Source organism: Neofelis nebulosa, chromosome 9, assembly GCF_028018385.1.
Source record: "Neofelis nebulosa isolate mNeoNeb1 chromosome 9, mNeoNeb1.pri, whole genome shotgun sequence".
Classification (NCBI taxonomy): domain Eukaryota; kingdom Metazoa; phylum Chordata; class Mammalia; order Carnivora; family Felidae; genus Neofelis; species Neofelis nebulosa.
In genome coordinates, this window is record NC_080790.1 from 36,063,648 (window position 1) to 36,088,062 (window position 24,415).

The window sequence follows — 24,415 nt, forward strand, 5'->3', positions numbered from 1 at the left end:
AAATACAGAAAATCAAAAAGAAGAAAATCACCTATAATTCTACTACCTTAAAATACTGGTCGGCTACTTTTTTCATGCAACAGTGTATTAGATGTTTTTCCATGTCAGTACATAGACTTCTTCAGTGCAGTGTCGTGACTACAGAGTATTCCATTGTCACTTTATCAAAGATCACTTCACTTTGGAAGTCTTATAGTAGGTAGGTCATTTGTGTAGCAGTGCAGAAATGAGGACCAGGCTGTAGGGGGATTGCAACTAACACAGGCTCAGTTGTATCTGTGGATTTTGGTGCAAAGAGAAAAGAGGAAAAGATCAAAAATCAGAGTTCGAAGGATGGTTGCTACTGAGTATATGTCATTTTGCACCATTATAAAGTCAAAAAATTACAAGTCAAGCCATCATAACCCAGGGACTGTCCGTTGTTTTTCCCCTGCCCTAGAAGTCCTTTTCTCTAACTCTTCTTGTTTTAGAGGTGCCCCTTGCCCTTTGACACCCCTGTCCGTGCACTGTTGTCTCATATCTGCCTCTGACTCTCCATTAGCCTACGTTCTTCCCCAGTTACAGGACTCTGAACCCTTATGAGTTGATTGCTCCCAAGTCACACTAAGGTTAACTTTAAGAGGATGAACTCAGTTGAAACTAGCATTGAGCTAGCTAGCTTTTGCTGTTTCAGTAGGAAATAGTCTTTGATTTTGTAAATTTCCTCCAAAAAAACCCCCCACAAAAACCAAAAACTATATAATTTATCAAAACCCATTAAGATTTCCTAAGAGTATTTAACATTGTACTTGTAAATCTATCCCTCTGCTATGGGTGTGTGTGTGGGGTGGGGTGGGGTGGGGAATCTACCATTTAAATACCTTTGATCCAAATTAGCAAGTAGTTTACTTAGCATGATTAAGTCTGAAATAGCTCCATGTATCAAATTGGATGTAATAGTGGATTTTGCATATATGTATGTGTGTGTGTGTAAAACATGAAATCTGTTTTACCTAACTATGGTAGTTAACAGGTATATATGTTAATCTACCTAAGCCCTTCCAGAAATGACAGAAAGAGCTGAAATAATAGTAAATCTATTCTAAATAACATCTCAGGTTAATTAGAATCAGACCAGTATGTTCTGATGTTAAAATAGTAAAATCTCTGTCAAATAACTTAATTCAATTTAGAGCCATTGAAAAAATTATGTTTGTGAATAATAGTAAGAATATGAGATAAGGCTCACAATGTAATATGTAAAAAAAACCAGGATGCAAAATTGTACATGTAGCATAATTTCAGTTTTGTCTAAACAAATGAAATATGTATGTACACTTATGTGTATATGCATGAAGGAAGAAAAAATGTAAGTTCTGATTTAACAGTGGGATTATGATTAATTTTTGTATGCTTGTCATAGTGTTTATATTTTCCAAATTTCATTTTTTACTTCACTTTATTTTTTTAAATGTTTATTTATTTTTGAGAGAAAGAGACAGAGTGTGAGTGGGGGAGGAGCAGGGAGAGAGGGAGCTGTCAGCACACAGCCCAATGTGGGGCTCGAACTCCCGGACTGTGAGAAACGGCCTGAGCTGAAGTCGGATACTTAACTGACTGAGCCACCCAGACACCCCTATGTTTTCTAAATTTTAAAAAGTAACTATTTCTGTTATAATCTGAAAAAAGACTAAAACCATTTTTAATAGCATAATGGCATTCAAGAGTTGACATATGACTCACTGTCTTTTCCCGATGTAGTTCGAAATTTTATTTTCCTCTTAGAATATGTAATAAAGAAAATGAACTAAACTTTTTAGTCTTTTACATCTTTGTCTCAATATCAATTTCTTTTTAAAATCAGATCCTTTTTAGTATTTTTTTTTTTAGAAATAAAGAGTATACCCTTTTATTAAAAAAAAATTTTTTTTTAATGTTTACTTATCTTTGAGAGAGAGAGAGAGACAGAGTACAAGTGGGGGAGAGCTAGAGAGAGAGGGACACAGAATCTGAAGCAGGCTGCAGGCTCTGAGCTGTCAGCACAGAGCCTGATGCGGGGCTCAAACCCACGAACCGTGAGATCATGACCTGAGCTGAATTCAGATGCTTAACCAATTGAGCCACCCAGGTGCCCCAGATCCTTTTTAGTATTAATGAGTGATTTGCTTATTCTAAGTGAAGAAAAACTAATTGACCTCTTAATATGCCCCCATTAAAAGTGCTTTCATTGTGAACTTTCAAGTTTTTGATGGCATCTATAGGTAGCACCATTTTTAAGTGGTTAGGAAACAAAGTCAAATGTTTAGTGAGAATTTAGTTTGGGGTTGGTGATTTTATTTCAAACTTGTGTTCTTTTAAGTGAATCAGCGTCAAAGTTTGAGCTCAACTTAAAGCCTTTGCTCTGATCAGGGAGGTGCAAAGCAGCATGTGATGTGGAATCTCAGTTACTTCTGAGCTTCAGTTATGAAGATCAACTCTAATATGTATGTGTTTACATAAATGGGATACCGAACAGATTAAAGCCTTTAAAAATATAAATCCAAAACATTTTTCCCTTTCCATGCTATCTACTCAGAAGATCAAGGGAAGACCTTTCAGGAAGCAAGCAGGTAGAACTTTTAAACCCTAAGGGTAAGAGAATGAAGATACTCATTTGTTTTCTGGAATATGTTTAGTATTTCTGGCATGTAGATAGATGTATCTTAGAGTTTTGAGTACTACAACATTTGTGTGGCTGTGATTCTTTATTAAATAAGTTGCTAATGGGACAGAATCTATGACTGTAAAATCAATTGGTGATACTGTGAAAGGCTGGAAGTCCTTGGGAAGACAGGACTTAAATTGGCTACATCAATAGAATTCAGTAGTGTCGAAAGTAATGAATCTGAATATTCCACAAGTACAGAGGGGTAAGTACTGATTGAAATGTATGGTAGAAAAAGATTTGGGGATCCTAGAAATTCACAAATGGAAATAAATCAGCAGTGTAGGGGTCTATACATCAAGTGAAAGGCAAGCATGGTTTGAGAATACACACACTCTATGCAAATATTAACTATCAGACTCCTACCTCCTCATTCCTTCCTATGTATTGTTTAGATTTTAATTAGAGTTGAAGGTGAATGTGGGCATCTTATTTTGAAGGATGCACAGAGGTATTTAAGGCATTCACAGAAGAATAGAGCAAACAGTTCACAGTATTAAGATTTATGAGTTCAGATTGCAATGTTGATTCTTGTTTGGGCTAAGAAACCTGTATTTAAGGATAGGTATTATCTCAGTGGTTATAGTGGTGGCAGGAGGGCAGGGAAGAGACCTGTAACATAGTTGATGAGATGTCTGGGAAATGAATTACCAGCAAATGGGATTTAAATGTTGGCTGTCTTTTGTGGAGGGAGGCCATGCGCTTTGAGAATAGTATAGTCATCTCTTGGGTTGTCCAAATGTAACCATGTGTTTGATATGTATAAAGAATGATATAATTTTATTTTCATCACTACAGTGATACAACTGAGCTGGACTCTTTGGGCCTTTTTTATTCAGCAGGGGACCACAGATAATTGCTTGGTAATTAAAAAACCAAAAAACCTGTTTCATTACAGTGACAGCAGATGAGCTATGGAAAGGCGCTTTAGCAGAGACTGGTGCAGGAGCAAGAAAAGGAAGAGGCAAAAGAACTAAGAAAAAGAGAAGAAAGGATTTGAACAGGGGTCAGATCATTGGTGAAGGTAAGCTTATTTATAAAAAGTCTAATGTGCTTTTTAAAGTTTCCCTCCCAGTTTTGTAGAGATTTTTATAGCCTAGAAGCCTCATACATTTCTCATGAAGGGCATTAGGTTTGCAGTTTTAGAATTAAACCAAATGGCTCACTTAATGCCCCATGATTCTGGGGGAAGAAAATCCCATAGGAATTCATTCGGTTATTCATTACACAAGCCTAAGTGCCCTTGCGTCACATCTTCTGTGACAGTGCCCTCAAGGGTCTTATGATTCAGTGAAAGTTGGCAAACCTCTGCTAAGGGCCAGATGGTCAATATTTTTAGCTTTGTGAGCCACACGGACTCTGTTACAACTCTTCAACTCTGCTAAGGGGGCACAGAAACAGTCCTAGACAATATATGATCTAACCAGGAGAGCTGTGTTCCAGTAAAACTTTATAAAAACAAGTGGTGGGCAGGATTTGGCCCCTGAGCCTTAGTCTGCCAACCCCTGGAAACATAACTGTTTATACTTGTGTTTTTTAAAGAGTAAAAATTGTATAGTGTACTTGGATCAACATTTTGTGCTATGGTTATTGACCAATTATCCTTGGTAATAATAGCCTTCAGGCATAAAGAAAACACCTTTCACTGCACTTACGTGTCTACTTGAATCTTTTTCTTTGATGACTCACCTTATATCTTATTTTATTTTTTAACTTTTTAAAAAGTACAGCAATCATATGTGTATACTTTCTCAGTAAAAAAATTCAAAGATTGTAGAGAAAGCTAAAGTCCCCTTGATGCCCTTTCTGTCTTCCCACCAATCCCAGTTGCTGCCCCCCAAGGAAGGCACTGATCTCATTTTGATGTGTTTCCTTCTGACCTTTTTTATTAAAAAACAATTTTTTTTTTTTTTTAACATTTGTTTAGTTTTGAGAGACAGAGTATGACCAGGGGAGGGGGAGAGAGAGAGGGAGACACAGAATCTGAAGCAGGCTCCAGGCTCTGAGCTGTCAGCACAGAGCCCGACAGGGAGCTCAAACCCATGAACCATGAGATTGTGACCTGAGCTGAAGTTGGACGCTTAACTGACTGAGCCACCCAGGCGCCCCTTCTTCTGACCCTTTATAATGTTTTTATATACATAAATACCCTAAAAGAAATATTTTCTTTTTAAAAAAGTAAATTCTATCATATGGTACATTCTGTCCTATAATTTACTTTTTTCACTAATATTAGGTCTTAGAAATTGTTCCACATCAGTATCTCTATAGCAACCTCATTCTTGAATTTAGTGTAGAATATTTCACGGGTTGAAGATGCCGTAGTCGTTTAACCAGTCCACTATTGCTGTACATTTAGATCGCTTCCACTCTTTGCCTTTACAAGTAACACTTCAGTGGACCTCCTTGTCCAAGCACACTTACGCCTCGTAACTGTGTGGGAGTGTTTCTGTAGGTAGCATTAAGTGGGATTACTAGTTATTACAGTAGGTACACTTAAAATTTTAATAGATGGTGCCAAGTGGCCTCCCAAGTGATTGTTAGTTTAAGCTCCCTCCGGCACCATCATTATCTGTACACCCCTTGCCTACCATTTTAGCACGTAAGAAACGAATGATTTTTAAAAATTCTTATTAATGTATGTTCTCAAACCTCCAGGGCGTCATGGCTTCCTATGGCCTGGTCTCAATGTCCCTCTCATGAGAGACGGAGCTGTGCAGACCATTGCCCAAAGAAGCAAGGAAGACCAGGAGAAGATAGAGGCGGAGATGGTCCAGCAGAGGGAAGAGTGGGACCGGAAGAGGAAGATGAAGGTTAAACGGGAGCGAGGATGGAGTGGAAACACGTGGGGAGGCGTCAGTCTTGGCCCCCCGGACCCTGGTCCCAATGGAGGTAGCTGAGTCCTGGTGTTGCTTACCTTTGTGATGGAGAGAGTACTTGTAGTTCTAGAATTCCTTAAGTGGATTTTACTTGTCTGTTTAGATTGCCTTTTTCCAAAAAAAGGGATTTGAGCATTATTGAAATAACTTCGTGTTAATTACTCAGTTGTATTTTATGGAGCACTAGAGGCCCATACGCAAAAGTAGTCCACACACAGGATGCAAAGCATTGGCTTCTGGAATCCTCACTGTGTGGCTTCTCAGAGCCTTGAATGTGGTGGTCTATTTGAGATCTATACAGAACTACTTGTCGGGTGCAGTTCCTCAAACACAGGTGCTCATGGGGTAACTATGGAGCAGCGTGGCTTGGGAGTTCTGTTTTGATAACAGAAGATAAACCAGAGAGTTGTCATTCAGTGTCATAAAAGCATACATGAAATAAAAATTGCTAATACTTATCAGGCCAAATTAGAAAATGAAGTCCTCCCCGCACCACCCCATCCCGAATATGTAAAGAAGTAAAACTCACGTGAAAAATTCAATATTGTCAATGAGTAGGAGATGAAGAAATAGACAAGTTTGGCTACTTTGTTAAATTTGGCTTAAAGAGGAGAGAAGTTGAGATGGAGAGATTCAGGTAAACATGCTTAGAACGGAGCAAAATGCTTCAGTTGAGTGGATGAAGGTATGGGAGGGAGAGAAAAAAACCCATAAACTAAAACCCTAATGAGGACCCAGACCCAGGGCGGATAAATGGATTAACTCGTGACTATGGGTTCAGGTGGAGCCTATGTTGTTGGTAGTGGAAATGTGGGCCTGCTGGGGGTGTGGTGGGTGAGTGGTAGCTGTCTGGTGGCTTCAGTTAGTCTGTGAGGAGGAGATGGGGTCATCTGCTGAAAGTAGGATGAGCATTGATGAGCATGGGCACCAGAATATTTTGATGAAGAGACAGGTATCTAGGACTGGCTTCAAAATTACCCAATGGCAGCAAAACTAAAAGGCAACCGACAGAATGGGAGAAGATATTTGCAAATGACATGTCAGATAAAGGGTTAGTATCCAAAATCTGTAAAGAACTTATCAAACTCAACACCCAAAAAATGAATAATCCAGTGAAGAAATGGGCAAAAGACATGAGTAGATACTCTTCCAAAGAAGACATCCAGATGGCTAACACACATGAAAAGATGCTGAACGTCACTCATCATCAGGAAAATACAAATCAAGACCACAATGAGATACCGCCTCACACCTGTCAGAATGACTAACATTAACAACTCAGGCAACAACAGATGTTGGCGAGGATGCAGAGAGAGAGCATCTCTTTTGCATTGTTGGTGGCAATGCAAGCTGGTGCAGCCACTCTGGAAAACAGTATGGAGGTTCCTCAAAAAACTAAAAATAGAACTACCCTACAACCTAGCAATTGCACTGCTAGGTATTTACCCAAGGGATACAGGTGTGCTGTTTCGAAGAGGCACATGCACCCCCATGTTTATAGCAGCGCTGTTGACAATAACCAAAGTATGGAAAGAGCCCAAATGTCCATCGATGGATGAATGGATAAAGATGTGGTATGTATATACAATGGGGTATTACTTGGCAATCAAAAAGAATGAAATCTTACCATTTGCAACTATGTGGATGGAACTGAAGGGTATTGTGCTAAGTGAAATTAGAGAAAGACAAATATCATATGACTTCACTCAGATGAGGAATTTAAGATACTAAACTGATGAACATAGGGAAGGGAAGCAAAAATAATATGAAGATAGGGAGTGGGACAAAACATAAGAGACTTAAAAATAATTTTTTTTTAATGTTTATTTGTGAGAGAGAGAGACAGAGCGTGAGCAGGGGAGGGGCAGAGAGAGAGGGAGACACAGAATCTGAGCAGGCTCCAGGCTCTGAGCTGTCAGTACAGAGCCCGACTCGGGGCTCGAACTCAAGAACCATGAGATCGTGACCTGAGCCAAAGTCAGACGCGTAACCGACTGAGCCACCCAGGTGCCCAAGGGACTTTTAAATATAGAGAACAAACAGAGGGTTGCTGGAGAGGTTATGGGAGGGGGGATGGGCTAAATGGGTAAGGGGCTTTAAGGAGTCTGCTGCTGAAATCATTGTTGCACTATATACTAACTACCTTGGATGTAAATTAAACAATAAATAAATTAATTAAAAAAAATTACCCAACGAAGTAGGAATTGGACAGAACTTAGAGGAAAGAAGATTGGCTAGGAGTTGATAATTGTCGAAGCTGGCTAATGGGTGTGTAAGACTTCATTTTGCTGTTCTATCTTATTTTTTATGTGAGTGAAATTTTCTATAGGAAAAAGTTAATAAAAATCAGAGAACCCAGAGTGTTTGAAATGGCTGCTGTGGTGAGTGGAAAGAGACATAAAAGGCCAACAGGCAGCAGGGAGGACTTGACTGAGTTGGAGACCATGACTTTTTCGTGGCCCACGTGTGTACTCTGCTTTGACTTCTCTCTAGCAGCGGCACCCAGTAGGTCAGGTGTGGCCAGAGAGTTGCCTTGATTCTGGCCTAGATGGTATGGTGGGGAGAGAAGAGGGGGAGGAAGTTGAGGCTATTTGCAACGTCTGGTGGAAGTGATGGCTTATGGTGTCTTGGCTGAGTGGCAGAGGCTGTGAAGACCGTAGGGGGTCCGAGGGAAAATAAAGAAGGGGTCAGGAGTCTGGTGGTGCTGGGGAGCTCCAAGAACCACCACCTTGTGAGTTGCTGAGTGAGAGAGCTGCAGGGGTAGGAGGATGCAGTCAGGGAGATGGCCGAGTTTTCAGAATTTAGTGGTGGAGCAGTCTGGTGATCATGGAGGACTAGAGTGTGGCCTGGGGAGTGACACGAAAAGATCTGAGATTCCTTCTCACTTAAAAATCAGTGATGGTGCCTGGTTTGAGAAATGCTTTCGTGAACTAATTGTAGAGATCCGTTTATCTACATGCCTTCTTCTTTTCTCTCCACAGAAACATATGATGATTTTGATACCAGAATACTGGAGGTAGGCGTGCTGCATCACTTTACCCAGTTGAGCCTTTAGAGAAGTTGGTGTGGGTAGAGCGGGAATAGTGCGAGTGGAACCATGAGGAACAGCCTTTGGTGCGTGATTTTTTTCTGAGACACGGAGCTGGTTCGGATAAGGGAATAACGAAACTTTAATTTCAGTTACTTGATCCTGGCTGTCCTGACTGCTGCCCTCTTTTGGGGGCTACCAGTTGCGGCCTCATGACAAGGCAACTTCAGGGGTACGGTCAAGAACAGAATTTGGAGATTACTATTGAAACCCTCCCTTCTAAAGCTAGCATGAGCAATCTGTCCTGGCACTCAGTTCATGGGGCAGGGTAAGAAGGCTTTGAGTTGCTGTGAGTGCCCAGCTCTTGATGGGGAAATAATCTTTTGGCCTGTTTGCAGGCCGTTGAAACTGAAGCCTGTGTCAGGGAAATTTCAGTCACTTTTCCCAGGGTGATTGAAAATCACCAAAATAGTCCACTTCCCTTTGAGCTAGTGCTGCATACTTGGCCAGTGTTAACTATCATTTGGAATAACCATTTATTGATTTTGTGATTGAATATGTACATTATGTATGTATATGAAGGAATGTATGTATGTATATGTATACATATGAATATGTATATTGTGATGAATATGTATGTATATTATGTATATTATTTCATCAATATCAGTACTTTATGTTTACAAGCATTTTATGTCTTTGGGGCCCAGTTTATATCTTTTGGAAGTTAATCCCTTTGAAGAATTCTTATATGTGGATGATTACCTGTAAGATTGTCCACGGGTGTGGACTCGACCTTTTCCTTTAACCTTACTTTTGGGAAGGGACCTGCCATGTAAGCAGTTTAAGGTAACAGTTTCATAGATCCTGGCCTTTTAAATATGCCAAAACAAAACAAACAAACAAAACACAGATTTTCCTGTAGTTTCTAGTAAGCAGGTATTTCTAAATTTTGTATTATCTGGTGAGCCTGTGAGCCTAAACCTTAGCATAGAGATTCAGTCCTGTGCTCATTCTTTCTGCAGACTGCATTTTCATTTCTAAGATACACATCTTCTTTGTTTTAACATCTCTGATCACCGGGAATATGTCTTATAATAAGTCAGTTACAAATTCTTTCAAAGTTTGGTCAGCAACTTTCTTCCTTTGTGAAATTCACTAAAATAGTGTATATTGAGTTGTATGGTTTCCCTTTTTTTTTTTTTTAATTTTTTTATTTATTATTTTTGAGAGAGAGAGAGAGAGAGAGAAACAGAGAGCAAGCAGGGAAGGGGCAGAGGGAGAAGGAGACACAGAATCTGAAACAGGCTCCAGGCTCTGAGCTCTCAGGACAGAGCCCGACGTGGGGCTTGAACTCACAGACTGCAAGATCACTACCTGAGCTGTAGTCAGCCGCCCAACCAACTGAGCCACCCAGGTGCCCTGAGTTGTCTGGTTTCTAATCCTTTCAAAAGTTATCTCCGTTCAGCCTTCTAACAACCTTAGGAAATAGGAAGGGAAAGTTCGATTTTACCACTAGAGAAACTGCAGAGAGAGGTTTCCTTTGGAGAGTTGCTGTTGCTACTCATGACTTAGAGGATGTTGTAGCTACTCAGGTGGCGCTGTGTGTGTGTAAGGGGCTCAGTCCAGTTCCCTACTTCAGAATTTCCTTAAGGTGTAATATATATATGAAACATTTTGTGTTTTAGGTAAGAAATGTTTTCAACATGACAGCAAAAGAGGGAAGAAAGAGATCAGTCCGTGTCCTGGTCGCTGTGGGGAATGGCAGAGGAGCCGCAGGTGACCGGGGTGTGATGTGCATGGTGCTGGAGGTGGGGGCAGAGGACAGGTGTGGCCTGGGCTCAGCCCTGGAGTCTGCGGGTTCTTGCCGGTGCCCAGCCCCTTTGTACAGATTAAGCCTTTTAAGTGGTTTGGGCTCATAAGCCTTGTGGTAAACACATAAAATCCCTTGGAGGGAAAAGGAACAGAAGTTCCTCTATCTGCCTTTTTCTATGAGAACAATGGATATTTTAAAAGGCTTAAGACACTGTTGTCTTATGTATAATGAAAAACTAGGGAGGGAAAGCCACTAAATGTTCAACAGTAGGGGCGTAGTTACGAAAGGAGTATATCCAGGGCGCCTGGGTAACTCAGTTTAAGTGTCTGACTCTTGATTTCAGTTCAGGGCATGATCTCACAGTCCTGAGATTGAGCCCCATAGGCCCTGTGCTGGTCATAGAACCTGCTTAAAATTCTCTCTCTCTCTCTCTCTCTCTCTCTCTCTCTGTCTTTCTCTCTCTGTCTTTCTCTCTCTCTCTCTCTCTCCCCCTTTCCCTCTCCCTCCCTCCCTTCTTCTCCCTCTCCCTCTGCCACCCCTCTCCTGTGTGCATGTGAGCACTTTCTCTAAAAAAAAAAAGTATAGCCACACATTGTAATATTCTGTAGCCATTAAAGTATGTATTAGAAAATTATTTATGAAATAACGCTAATTAAAAATAAACAAAAAAACTTCATATAAGACTGTATAATACAATCCCAATTTTTTGTTTTGTTTTTTTTAATATAAAGTATGTTTATATGCAAAGACTAGAAGGATATACACTGAAATGGTTAATAATGTTTAATCTGTAGGTTTGCCAGTCATTTAAACTTTCTTCTTTATACTTCTCTGTAAAATTTCCCCAGTGAACATCTGGTTTTGAAATGTATACACGAATGTGTACAGGAGAGAAAATTGGAAAACTGCCTACTGACGCTTTTTGTCTTTAAGTTTATTTATTTTGAGAGAGAGAGAGTGCGCAAGACGGAAAGGAGCAGAGAGAGAGAGAGAGAGAGAGAGAGAGGGAGAGAATCCCCAAGCAGGCTCTGTGCTGTCAGCGTAGAGCCCCACGCGAGGCTTGGACTCACAAACTGGGAGATCATGATCTGAGCTGAAATCAAGAGTCAGACGCTCAACTGACTGAGAAACCCAGGCGCCCTGCTTTATATTACTTTCTTATATATAATTTAAAAATAAAATACATTCTTCAAAATAAAGAATTAATGGTGATAGCAAATAATGGCAGCATTTCCATTAATTTGTGATAAATTTCATTTTATAGGGTTAAGCATTCACAAACTTAAGAATTGTTGATTTTATTTCCTGGTTAATTGAAATTTGAATTGCATTTGTAAGTTCCAGGGAAGTCATGGTTTTTCTCTATTGCAGTGTATATTTTTCCCCAACCTTTCTGGTTATTTTAATCTATTTTAAAAAATGTTCAAAACCATTTATCTTATTAGTTTAGAGCATGATTAGTTTTTGTTTAAGTATATTTCGTTTTATCTAGAGACTTACAAAAGGTAATGTTATACACCTAACCTTGGATTTCATTACTTTCAAATGTAATCTTTCCAAAATGCCCCAAAACAGATAGGCAAATCTCAGTAGCCTCATGTTTTATGGTTTGTTTTGGATAGCAGGTTTTCTGTGGGCAGAAGACAAATGAAATGCTACGAAATATTGTAGGAACTGAAACTTAAAATGTAGTGAAAGACAGTATGTGCCAAATTTATGCCCCTTATTTTATTTGTCTTTTTTTTTTTTTTTTTTTTTTAAGGTTTTGCCATTGGGAAAGCCACTGAACGAGCAGATGCTTTCAGAAAAGTACGTACATTTTTCTTTTGTTGATTCTAAAAGTTCGGTGTGCTAGGTACCATTAGAACCACACACACACAAAATAATAAAAATAAGAACCCTTCCCTGAGGCTTACTGTCAACAGTTACTTAACTCATACATAGCCTAAGCAGTACCTGTTTTCTTTTGCGTCATTTTTAGCAGACTTGTGATTGCTTCCCAGAAGTGAGACAGCTGGGAAGGCTTGAACTCTGACAGAATGTTCGAAGATACTAAGGAATTATTGTTAATGTTTTTTAGATATGATAGTGATACTGTGGTTATAAGTTTTATTTTGTTTTGTTTTGTTTTTTAATTTTTTTAACGTTTATTTATTTTTGAGACAGAGAAACAGAGCATGAACGGGGGAGGGTCAGAGAGAGGGAGACACAGAATCCGAAACAGGCTCCAGGCCCTGAGCTGTCAGCACAGAGCCCGATGCGGGGCTCGAACCCACGGACCGTGAGATCATGACCTGAGCCGAAGTCGGCTGCTTAACTGACTGAGCCACCCAGGCGCCCCATAAGTTTTTTAAATTAAGTCTTTTTATAAGTATATAATGAAATGTTTAAGTTGGAAATTTTCGGTAATAAAATATTTTCTGCAAGCTTTTTTTTAACATCTCCAAGAAAATGTAAATTCCAATAGTAGATTTAAGAATAGTGTTTTCCTTCTTTCTTTCAGGCAAAGAACAGAGCAGTACAATATTTACACTATATAGAACGGTACGAAGACCATACAAGTGAGTGTTAATCATTTGTAGGATTACACTTGTTTCATTATATGTGACAATATATCTCTAAGGCCATCTTCGCGGTTCTCTGCTTGTTACCATGTTCTGGAACAAATAATTATATAAGATGCATAAACAAATTTTCTTCCCTAGTGATGAGTGAAATCAGAATCTTGTCACTCATCCTTGGCCAACGTGTGCTGGCTCCTTTGGTAGCATTAGTTCTGTGGTGGCATTTGCAAGGGCATTAAAGCTACACACCTAATCCTTATGCTTATGTTTTTATCCTCCAGTATTCCACGATATTTCTTTAACATTTAAAAGGACGCATATCAAGATGAAGAAAAAACCCAGAGGTAACCGAAAACACTCTAATAATTTGTTAAAGCAGAGTAATTATCTCAATTCCATCCTGTCCTGTATTTTTGATCAGTTGTATTGAACTCATTTTGAAAATACCAAAATGGAAAGGCCTGAGTTTCATTTAAGAAGGCCGAGGCTCCCAGGGAAATAAAATGTAGTCAGCGCACTCAGGCTCCTGTGAACACAGGCGTGTACCAGGGGTAATTCTAGGTGGGAAGAGCATACTCTGAATAGGAAATAGTAACGGAATGAATCATTGGGTTTGGATAAGCGCGAGCATTCATTTCTCTTTGAGAATTCATCAATGTTGTTAGATGGCCTACTTACAGCTTCTTCAGTTCCAATCATTTATTCACATCGTCAAATATTGATTGAACATCATCTGTGAGCTGGGTGCTATGCTAAGCTCTGGAAGCAGAGGTAGACTTTCTTCCTGTTGCAAGCAAGGAGGCAGAGTTCAGGGTCACAGAGCTGTGGCAGTCATGCCCAGTGGACTTTGGGTATAGAATTCTTGAGCACTTTGATTTTGTTTAGCTATGGTTCTACAGTAAAAATGATACTCTTGGTATATCTTTATTTTGTTTTATTTTATTAAAAAAATTTTTTTAACATTTATTTATTTTTGAGGGAGAGAGAGAGCATGAGCAGGGGAGGGGCAGAGAGAGAGAGGGAGACAGAATCCGAAGCAGGCTTCAGGCTCTGAGCTGTGAGCACAGAGCCTGATGCAGGGCTTGAACTCAACAAACCATGAGATCGTGACCTGAGCCAAAGTTGGACACTTACCTGACTGAGCCACCCAGGCACCTCTATCTTTATTTATTTATTATTTTTACAGTTTATTTATTTATTTATTTTGAGAGAGAGAGAGAGAGAACAAGTAGGAGAGGGGCAGAGAGAGGGAGAGACAGAATCCCAAGCAGGCTTTGCGGCATCAGCCCAGACCTTGATTCGGGGCTCGAACTCAGAGACTGTGAGATCATGACCTGAGTTGAGATCAAGGGTCAGATGCTTAACCGACTGAGCCACCCAGGTGCGTGCCCCTCTAGGCATATCTTTAAAAGTTTGGATCAGGGGCGCCTGGGTGGCTCGGTCGGTTGAGTGACCGACTTCAGCTCAGGTCGTGATCTCACGGTTTGTGAGTTCGAGCCCCGCCTTGGACTCTGTGCTGACAGCTCAGAGCCTGGAGCCTGCATCGGATTCTGTGTCTCCCTCTCTCTCTGCCCCTTCCCCACTCACGCTCTGTCTCTCTCTGTCTCAGAAATAAATAAACATTAAAAAAAAAAAATTAAAAAAAAAAGTTTGGATCAGAAAAAGAATAAGACACCTAAATTTTTCATGTCAAAGCTAGGACGTGGAAATCAATCAGGAGGAAAAAAACATCAAATTCAGTACTAATTGTGCACCAAGAGAACCTGCCTATTTTTAAGTGAACTTACCTTCTGCTTTAAAATCACAGTCATTCATATGCCTAATAAAAACCTTTATTTATTATTAGAAAAAGTATTAAATTGGACACTTAGACGTCAAGCTTATACTTGCACGATTCCTATGATAGCTACTACCCTGAGTGGCTATTGAGCACTTGAAATGTGGCTACTGAGATCTGTGAAGCACAAAGGCTTAGTACGAAAAAAAAAAAGAATGTAAAATATCTCAAAATTATTGTATTGATTACATGTTGAAATGATAGTGTTTTGGATATATTAGGTTAATACAATATATTACTAAAAATAATTTTACCTTTTTTTTTTTTTTTAATTTTTTTTAACATTTATTTTTGAGACAGAGAGAGACAAAGCATGAGTGGGGAGGGGCAGAGAGAGAAGGAGACACAGAATCTGAAACAGGCTCCGAGCTGTCAGCACAGAGCCTGACGTGGGGCTCGAACTAACAAACTGTGAGATCATAACCTGAGCCGAAGTCAGACGCCCAACCTACTGAGCCACCCAGGCGCCCCAATTTTACCTTTTTTTCTGAAATGTATCAGTGAGAAAATTTGAAATTCCATGTATGGCTTGCATATATGGCTTATGTCCTATTTCTGTTGAACAGCGTTGGTTTAGATACATTTATATCCACATGATTTTTGAAAGATAGCTACAGTTTTCATTAATTGCCGAAGTTACCTTTTTTATCTTCCCTGTCTCCTTAAGCTGTATCTTTCAGGTTTCTGTCTAGTTGAACACATTCCCTGTGCATTGAGGTTAAATATTCTGATTTTGAAGCTGAAACAGTGTGATACATTATAGACAGCATTTCCTATACTATGTTCCTGTGCATCACTATTTCTATGAGCAGATACTAATAAGTGTGAACTCCAGAAAGAGTGTCATGTGGGAAAATGATAAAGGAAAGTAAAAAAAAAAAAAAAAAAAATGTTTGTACATCTTTGTGATTGTCACAGTCTTTTTTTTTTTTAATTTTTTTTTTTTTTTTTTAACATTTATTTATTTTTGAGACAGAGAGAGACAGAGCATGAACAGGGAAGGGTCAGAGAGAGAGGGAGACACAGAATCTGAAACAGGCTCCAGGCTCTGAGCTGTCAGCACAGAGCCTGACGCAGGGCTCGAACTCATGGACCACGAGATCGTGACCTGAGCCGAAGTCGGCCACTTAACCGACTGAGCCACCCAGGCGCCCCTGATTGTCACAGTCTTTAATGCATTACTGTGCAATGTGAATCCCCCAGAGGGGCATAGAGAATGTAGCGTTTCCAAACTTATTTAGTCATGGGACACTTCTTCCTTGGCTGCAGCATGGTGTCTGATTCCTCACACAGCACTGCTAAACATTTCCTATCTTGCATCCGTGTTCATCAGGGAAATTGGTCTATAGTTCTCCTTTTTAGCGGGGTTTCTGTCTGGTTTTGGAATCAAGGTAATGCTGGCCTCATAGAAAGAGTCTGGAAGTTTTCCTTTCATTTCTATTTTTTGGAACAGCTTCAAGAGAATAGGTGTTAACTCTTCCTGAAATGTTTGGTAGAATTCCCCTGGAAAGCCATCTGGCCCTGGACTCTTGTATTTGGGAGATTTTTGATTACTAATTAGATTTTTTTACTGGTTATGGGTCTGTTCAAATTTTCTATTTCTTCCTGTTTCAACTTTGGTAGTGTATATGTTTCTAGGAATTTGTCCATTTCTTCCAGATTGCCCATTTTATTGGTATATAATTGCTCATAATATTCTCTCATTATTGTTTTTATTTCTGCTGTGTTAGTTGTGATCTCTCCTCTTTCATTCTTGATTTTATTTATTTGGGTCCTTTCCTTTTTTCTTTTCTTTTTTTTTTTTTTAATTTTTTTTTTTTAACGTTTATTTATTTTTGAGACCAAGAGAGACAGAGCATGAACAGGGGAGGGTCAGAGAGAGAGGGAGACACAGAATCTGAAACAGGCTCCAGGCTCCGAGCTGTCAGCACAGAGCCCGATGCGGGGCTTGAACTCACGGACCGCGAGATCATGACCTGAGCCCAAGTCGGACACTCAACCGACTGAGCCACCCAGGCGCCCCTCCTTTTTCTTTTTGATCCAACTGTCTAGTGGTTTATCAATTTTGTTAATTCTTCCAAAGAACCAGCTTCTGGTTTCATTGATTTCTGCTGTTTTTTTGGTTTCAATAGCATTAATTTCTGCTCCAATCTTTATTATTTCCTGTCTTCTGCTGGTAAGCATTTCCTATCTTAACACACACACACACACACACACACACACACACACGCACACTTTCATTAAGCAAGGAGTTTTTGACACAGTGTGTACCTGAAAGACTTCACAGTCAAAGTACATCCAAATAATTCCCATGGGACTATGACCACTATTATATGGGTATTTGTATATGTACAAAACTGGCTACCATTTGGGGAGGGCCGTGTATGGTCCAGGTGCTGTGCGGTATTCACACCTTCCCTCGGGAGCTCGCCATCAGCTCTGCCACGTAGGTGTGGAGGGCAAGGGAGGTTCTGGCCTAGGATCATCCAGTGAGCGGTAGCAGGTTAGAGTCTGCCTTCTAGGCCCTTCCAAGGATCTGCCTTGCATGGGCACCAGTCTGCAGGTGTGTGTGCATCTATACACATCTACGCGTGCATACATTTGTTCACACGTGGACACATGCTCTATGTGTATAACTGCGCACGGAAGAACAGACCACCCCGTTGTTGCCTGTCTTAGCTACCCTCTGAGGTCCCCGGTTCTTATGTGATCTGCCATAGCTATGGGGTCCACTTTAATTGGCTCTTTCAAGTAGAAGGGATGGTTCCACGTTAGTTGCTTGTATCCGAATGTAGTTTTTACACACATATATTGAATTACCATTGAAAATTGGAAATCAGAGGGGCGCCTGGGTGGCTCAGTCAGTTGAGCATTCGACTTCAGCTCAGGTCATGATCTCGTGGTTCATGAGTTCAAGCCCCGCAAAGGGCTCTGTGCTGACAGCTCAGCCTGGAGCCTGCTTCAGATTCTGTGTCCTCTATCTACCACTCTCCTGTTCATGCTCTGTCTGTCTCTCTCTCTCAAAAATAAACATTAAAAAAAAATTGGAAATTAGAAAGACAGTAACATGTAATATCTAGAGTAGATCCTCTGCCTTAAAGCAGGGAGGCATGTGCTAAGTTTCATGTCTGGCTAATCAAAATGTGAGTCTAAATTTGGGGTGTCTTTCTCTCACTGCTGCCTGCATTTGCTGGCTATTGATTTAGGGTCTGGGGATACAGTAGAAACAAACAATATCCTAGCCTTCACAGAGCCCACATTCTAGTGAGGGGAAGCATCAGATTAACAGGTTCCACTAAGTGCCTAAAAGCAGCAATTAAGATGCTATGTTTTGTGGGGAGCGGGGGAAAGGGTGCATTACCAAAGCCAAGAGAGGAGTTCTTCCTGGAAGAGGAAATAGGTGTCTCTGCTCAGTGCAAATGAGCAATTGAGGAGGGGGAGAATAGACATGTCCCTCTGCCCTTAGCCAACATGGGCGTGGGGGGCCTAGAACTTTCACACATTTCTGTTAATCTTTATAATATTCCTGTTTTTTTGCCCTCATGTTTAAGAAATTTATATATATTGTTTTTTTAGTCTTTATAACATCTCATTTAAATCAGTGTCGTTATGGAAATTAAGGAAGCTGTCCAGGGAAGCGATGAAGCCATAATATGAATCAGGGCCTCCTAAGCCCAGAGCCCAAAGCTGTGTGAAGGCCAGCAGGGTGACTGCGTTTTTCCTTTTCTAGGCTACGGCCTCCGCTGCCATCGGGCCATCATCACCATCTGCCGGCTCATTGGCATTAAAGACATGTATGCCAAGGTCTCTGGGTCCGTCAACATGCTCAACCTCACACGAGGCCTCTTCCGTGGGCTCTCCTACCAGGTAACCCTTCCCTAGGCTCTGGAACAGAAGTTCTAGTTTGTATTTCAATTGTGTGCATTTAAGCCATGATGGCCTGGGGCCACTGGGGGACTTGGGCATTCTTTGTTGCCTATGGCTGCATCAGTTTAAAGTTAATCCAACTGGAGAATTAGTTCATGAAAATTACCCTTAAAAAATACTTCAGGGGTATTTTGAAGTTTCAAAATTTAGTATTTTTCAAAGCCAATAATTATAATCTGTGTTTTTTTACGAAAAGAATTTATGCTTGTTCTATAGCTCTAACAGTATAGACATGTAAAGTAAAAAGAGGAAGGCTGTTTCCTAATTTAGTTCTTTCAGTTGGGACTAGAGTGAAGCCTCTAGGGTACCTGTCCACTCTAGAGTGCTGTCTTCAGTAGAAGCACAGGCGGTTTTCAAGTTACCTGTGTAGGTCGTTTAGACAGACACCTGCGTTAGTAGGAACCATGAATGTTAATATGCCAAGTTCTTTCTCTGCAGAGCTGAAAGCTCTGGGCTGCCACCCAGCCTGCCCACTCAGCCTGGGCTAGGCTTGCAATCACTCTACTCCCCAGTGAAGAGGCCCCTCCTCCTAGGTTGCCCTCTTAACTGCTCCGAGGGATGGCGTGTTCTTGAAGGGATGGACCTTAGCGGAGGGTAAGGGTCCTTAGCTAAGGGTAGACCTTAGCGGAACTGGATGAGCAGAAAAGACAGCCAGGTTCAAGAGACTCCACTTGCTGACCTATTAAAGACTTTGACAGGCTTCCTGACACTTAAAAGTGTGATGGCCAGGGGTGCCTAGGTGGCTCAGTCAGTTAAGCGTCTGACGTCAGCTCAGTTCATGATCTCATGGCTTGTGAATTTGAGTCCCATGTCGGGCTCTGTGCTGACAGCTCAGAGCCTGGAACCTGCTTCGGATTCTCTTGTCTTCCTCTCTCTCTGCCCCTCCCCCGCTCGCTCTCTGTCTCTCTCTCAAAAATAAATGAACATTAAAAAAAAAAACAACAAAGTCTGATGGCTAGGTTTAAATAAAGTGGTCCCTGGACTAATTATACATGCTCTGTTTAAAATAGGAAAGTTAATTAGAAGAAAAAGCTTTAGAGGTGCCTGGGTGGTTCAGTCAGTTGAGCATCCAACTCTTGACTTCAGCTTAGGTCATGATCCCAGGGTGTGGGATCAAGCCCTATGCTCTGCACTGAGCATGGAGCCTGCTTGGGATTTTCTCTCTCACTGTCTCTCTGTCTCTCTGTCTCTCTCTCTCTCCCTCTCTCCCTCCCTCCCTCCCTCCCTTCCTCCCTCCCCTCTCTCCTTCCCCTCCCCCTTTCCTTCTCCCTCTCCCTCCTTCCTTCTGCCCCTCTTTCCCCACTCTCACTCTCTCTTTGAAATAAATAAAATGAAAAAAAAAGAAAAATTTTAGGTGAAGAGATCCTTTTTGAACAGGTGTGTGTGTGTGTGTGTGTGTGTGTGTGTGTGTGTGTGTGTGTGTGTATGTGTTGTTACTGTCTAAAATATGCTTCAAAAACACTTCTAGGAGGGTCTGGGTGGCTCAGTCGGTTAAGTATCTGACTTCAGCTCAGGTCATGATCTTGCGTTTCGTGTGTTCGAGCCCCGCCTCCAGCTCTGTGCTGACAGCTCAGAGCCTGGAGCCTGCTTCAGATCCTCTGTCTGCTTCTCTCTCTGCCCCTCTCCTGCTCGAGTTCTCTCTCTCTCTCTCTCTCTCTCAAAAATGAATAAACATTAAAATTAAAAAATAAAAAGCATTTTCAAATTCAAACTGTTAGATGTTTAATTTTTTGATGTAGCTACGGTATTGGTTTTAGATAGGTCATATTTATGATCAAGTAGACTTGTTCTTTTATATAATATTTTTGTTTTAAGTTAGTACTTTGGATTTTCTGATATGATTACCAGGTATCATCTCTTCTAAGTTGCTGTCAACTGTAAAATGTTGCATTATTTAATGTGCTATTCAAAAAGAAAAAGAATGTCACCAATTTAAGCAACATGCCATGGACTATAAGATCTACCAATTTAAATTATTTTGTTTTTATGAAGCAGCTCATCTTTTTTCTAATTTCAAACTTCTGTAGGATTAGAGAGAATAGTACAAGATGGCCATAAAGTCTGGAAACAGGAGATTGGCATATCAGATATTTTAATGTACTACCAATAAACTAACTGTATTTCCTTTTTCCAGACTTCTGTGGCTACTGTCCATGATAAGTCCCCTTGGCCCTCTTACCCAATGTCAGCAGTGAACAGCTCATGGCCAATCTTTGTGTCTCAGTACCACCCCCATGCAGCCCAGTCATTTTGAACCAGGCCTCAGACACCACTTTATGTCATTTGTAAATATTTCAGTATGTATTTCTAAAAGATAAGGATTAAAAAGTACCCGTTGGTACTATTATACCTAAAAAGTAACAGTACCACAGTATCTCGAGTTACCTAGGTAGTGTTCATAGAAATGTATCCATTTGTTATATTAAAAAGAAATTTGTTACATAATTTGTTTTCCAGAAAAAGTCTGTAGATTGTAAGTTCTTGCCATGTCTTTTAAATCACTTCTAATCTATAGGTTTCCCTCTTCTTTTTTTCCTCGTGTGTGTGTGTGTGTATTTATTTTTATTTATATTATATTATATTATATTATATTATATTATATTATATTATATTTTTTAGGAAACTGGGTTGTTTGTCTTGTAGCTTCCCAGTCTGGTGCTGACTACATACCTGTGGTCCTCAGTGCAGGTCTCACCCTGCATGTCCTGTAAAATGTTAGCTAGAGCTAGGGGCTTGATGAGAATCAAGTTCAGTTTTGGGCACAGCGTGACACATAATTGGGAGGGTTTGGAAGGCAAGAGACCAGAGGCCAACGCCCTTCCTCCAGTCCAGTTGGGAGTGGGGAGATGATGCCATGCACCTCAAATCACTGTGGTGTGGCCGCAAAACACATTACCCGGAATCGACTTTGAAATGGTAAGTCCCCCAAGTGGTACGTGGGAAGTTCCCGATCTTTAAGTTACAGATGTATCTCATAGACCTAACCTGGCGTTCTCCATTTGGTCTTGCTCAGGAAACCCACCAACAACTGGCTGATAAGAAGAGTCTCCATGTCGTGGAATTCCGGGAGGAATGTGGCCCTCTACCCATCGTGGTGGCCTCCCCCACGGGGGCCTTGAGAAAGGATCCGGAGCCGGAAGATGACGTTCCAGACATCCGACTGGACTGGGAAGAAGTGAGGGCGGCGCAGGGAATGAAGCGCTCGGCGTGGTCAAATTTAAAGAGAGGTGCTACGTGAGCTTCCCTCTGGCCTTGCACGGTTGCCACGTCTGGTACTGCCTGGCACCGAGAAGAGACTCAGCCCTTCCCATTTTGGAATGTCACTTTCTTTTTAAAGGAAAGGTCAACCTTCTTTATTTACAAATAATAAAGAACTACAACTTTAATTTATTGAGCACGTGGTATATACCAGTCACTGTGAGAGGAGCCGCGCGTACATATTTTAGTTCAAGACTGCTTTAAATATTCATTTATACTAGCAAAAGCAGGGTACCTCGGTGGCTCAGTTGGTTAAGTTTCCCACTTTGGCTCAGGGCATGATCTCGCGGTCCGTGAGTTCGAGCCCCGCGTCGGGCTCTGTGCGGACCGCTCAGAGCCTGGAGCCTGCTTCAGATTCTGTGTCTCCCTCTCTCTCTGCCCCTCCCCTGTTCATGCTCTGTCTCTCCCTGTCTCAAAAATAAATAAAAATGTTAAAAATAAATAAATAAAATAAACTAGCAAAAGCAAATGGACTAGGAAGACAGGGCTTATAGCCTGACCTAAGCAAAAATAATATGCCAAATAATAATTGCTATAATTAAAGCTAATATATATGAACTTTGATTTGTCCAAAATGAGTGTTATTAACTTCATTTTACAGAGCAGTTAAGTACTTGACTAGAGTCACACAGCTAGAAAGTAGAGGAACATGGACAAACCCTGTTCTTTTTGACTCTAGAAATCCTCTTTTTAAACCTTTTTGTATGGCTGTTTTAGTAGTCGCCGTATCGGTGTTACACTGTGCGAATGCCACTCCTCACCAGTCTCCTGGTGTTGACGTTTAATCACTTGCAAGTGTAGAAACTTTCAATCCCTTCCCTTCCCTTTCAATCCCTTACCTTCCCCTGTTTCTGTAATTGTGTTTAAATTTACTCCACCTACGTTTAGAGCCATAGTATTCTATTTTCCGCTTTAACCATCAAACATAATATGGAAAACTCAAGAAGAAAAAAAAAGCCTCTTGTATACCCATGTTTTAAAATTTTATTATTTTTTTAAAGTAAACTCTATCCCCAACATGGGGCTCCGACTCATGAACCCAAGATCAAGAGTTACATGCTCTATTGACTTGAGCCAGCCGGGAGACCCTTCCCAAATTTTCATTCTTTCAGTTGTTTCTTCTTTTTTTATTTTTTATTTTAGACACAGAGAAAGCATGAACAGGGGAAGTGGGGGGAGAGAGAGAGAGAAAAAGAATCTCAAGCAGGTTCCATGCTCAACACTCAGCACGGAGCCTGGGTGGGGTGGACTCTACCCCAGGACCCTGGGATCATGACCTGCTCTGCAATCCAGAGTTGGGCGCTTAAACAATTGAGCCACACCCAGGCGCTCCTCGATTGTTTTTTTTTCTTCTTTCCTGAAATTCCAAGAGTCTTTCTGTTACCACTCTAAGGAGGGCAACACCCAGTTCTCCTGTGAATCCCCTTTACTGCCATAGTCACAACACTTCTGACGCCAGACTTGGGGTTTTCCTTCCCCAGGCAATTCAGGTGTCCTGCAATTTAGCACAATCCTGATACGCTTTACCTGAAGATGGGGTCAGAGCTCACAGGTTAGGGGCTCAGGCCCACAAGGCTGCCCTCACCCTACTTTATTTTTATTTTTATTTTTATTTTTTTTATTATTTTTTTTTAATGTTTACTTTTGAGACAGAGACAGAGCATGAATGGGGGAGGGTCAGAGAGAGGAGGAGACACAGAATTGGAAGCAGGCTCTGAGCCATCAGCCCAGAGCCCGACGCGGGGCTCGAACTCACGGACCGCGAGATCGTGACCTCAGCTGAAGTCGGACACTTAACCGACTGAGCCACCCAGGCGCCCCTGCCCTCACCCTACTTTAAATTTTTTTTTTTTTTCAACGTTTTTTATTTATTTTTGGGACAGAGAGAGACAGAGCATGAACGGGGGAGGGGCAGAGAGAGAGGGAGACACAGAATCGGAAACAGGCTCCAGGCTCCGAGCCATCAGCCCAGAGCCTGACGCGGGGCTCCAACTCACGGACCGCGAGATCGTGACCTGGCTGAAGTCGGACGCTTAACCGACTGCGCCATCCAGGCGCCCCACCCTACTTTAGATGCCAGTTGCAAGTCGGGTTGTCACCTGTGTTTCTGAGTGATCAGCTATAAATCAAGTTCCTACGATACTGTCACTGAGTGATTAATTTGCTCGAGCAGCTCACAGAACTCAGGAAAAGTTTCCTTACTGTTTACCAGTTTATTGTAAAAGGATACGATAACTGGTGCAGCCACTCTGGAAAACGGTGTGGAGGTTCCACAAAAAGTTAAAAATAGAACTACCCTACGACCCAGCAATTGCACTAGTAGGTATTTATCTGAAGGATACAGGTGTGCTGTTTCGAAGGGGCACGCGCACCCCAAATGTTTATAGCAGCGCTATCGACAATAGCCAAAATATGGAAAGAGC

At 41.1% G+C, this 24,415-nt stretch overlaps 1 protein-coding gene across 2 annotated transcripts in view; it reads left to right on the forward strand.

Annotated features, from left to right (window-relative positions):
• The window catches only part of MRPS5 (mitochondrial ribosomal protein S5), a 28,811-nt gene extending 6,691 nt beyond the window's left edge, over positions 1-22,120 (forward strand). The window contains exons 4-12 of one of the 2 annotated variants that reach the window (XM_058683239.1): positions 3,582-3,707; positions 5,342-5,575; positions 8,544-8,578; positions 10,279-10,369; positions 12,169-12,215; positions 12,910-12,967; positions 13,252-13,314; positions 18,538-18,674; positions 21,748-22,120. In XM_058683239.1, coding sequence (XP_058539222.1) covers positions 3,582-3,707; positions 5,342-5,575; positions 8,544-8,578; positions 10,279-10,369; positions 12,169-12,215; positions 12,910-12,967; positions 13,252-13,314; positions 18,538-18,674; positions 21,748-21,972 — 1,016 coding nt within the window. In that variant the 3' untranslated portion in view covers positions 21,973-22,120. Of the gene's footprint in view, positions 1-3,581; positions 3,708-5,341; positions 5,576-8,543; positions 8,579-10,278; positions 10,370-12,168; positions 12,216-12,909; positions 12,968-13,251; positions 13,315-18,537; positions 18,675-21,747 lie in introns of those variants that run through there. The other variant, XM_058683240.1, reaches the window with a different exon arrangement.
• Positions 22,121-24,415: the final 2,295 nt, after the last annotated feature.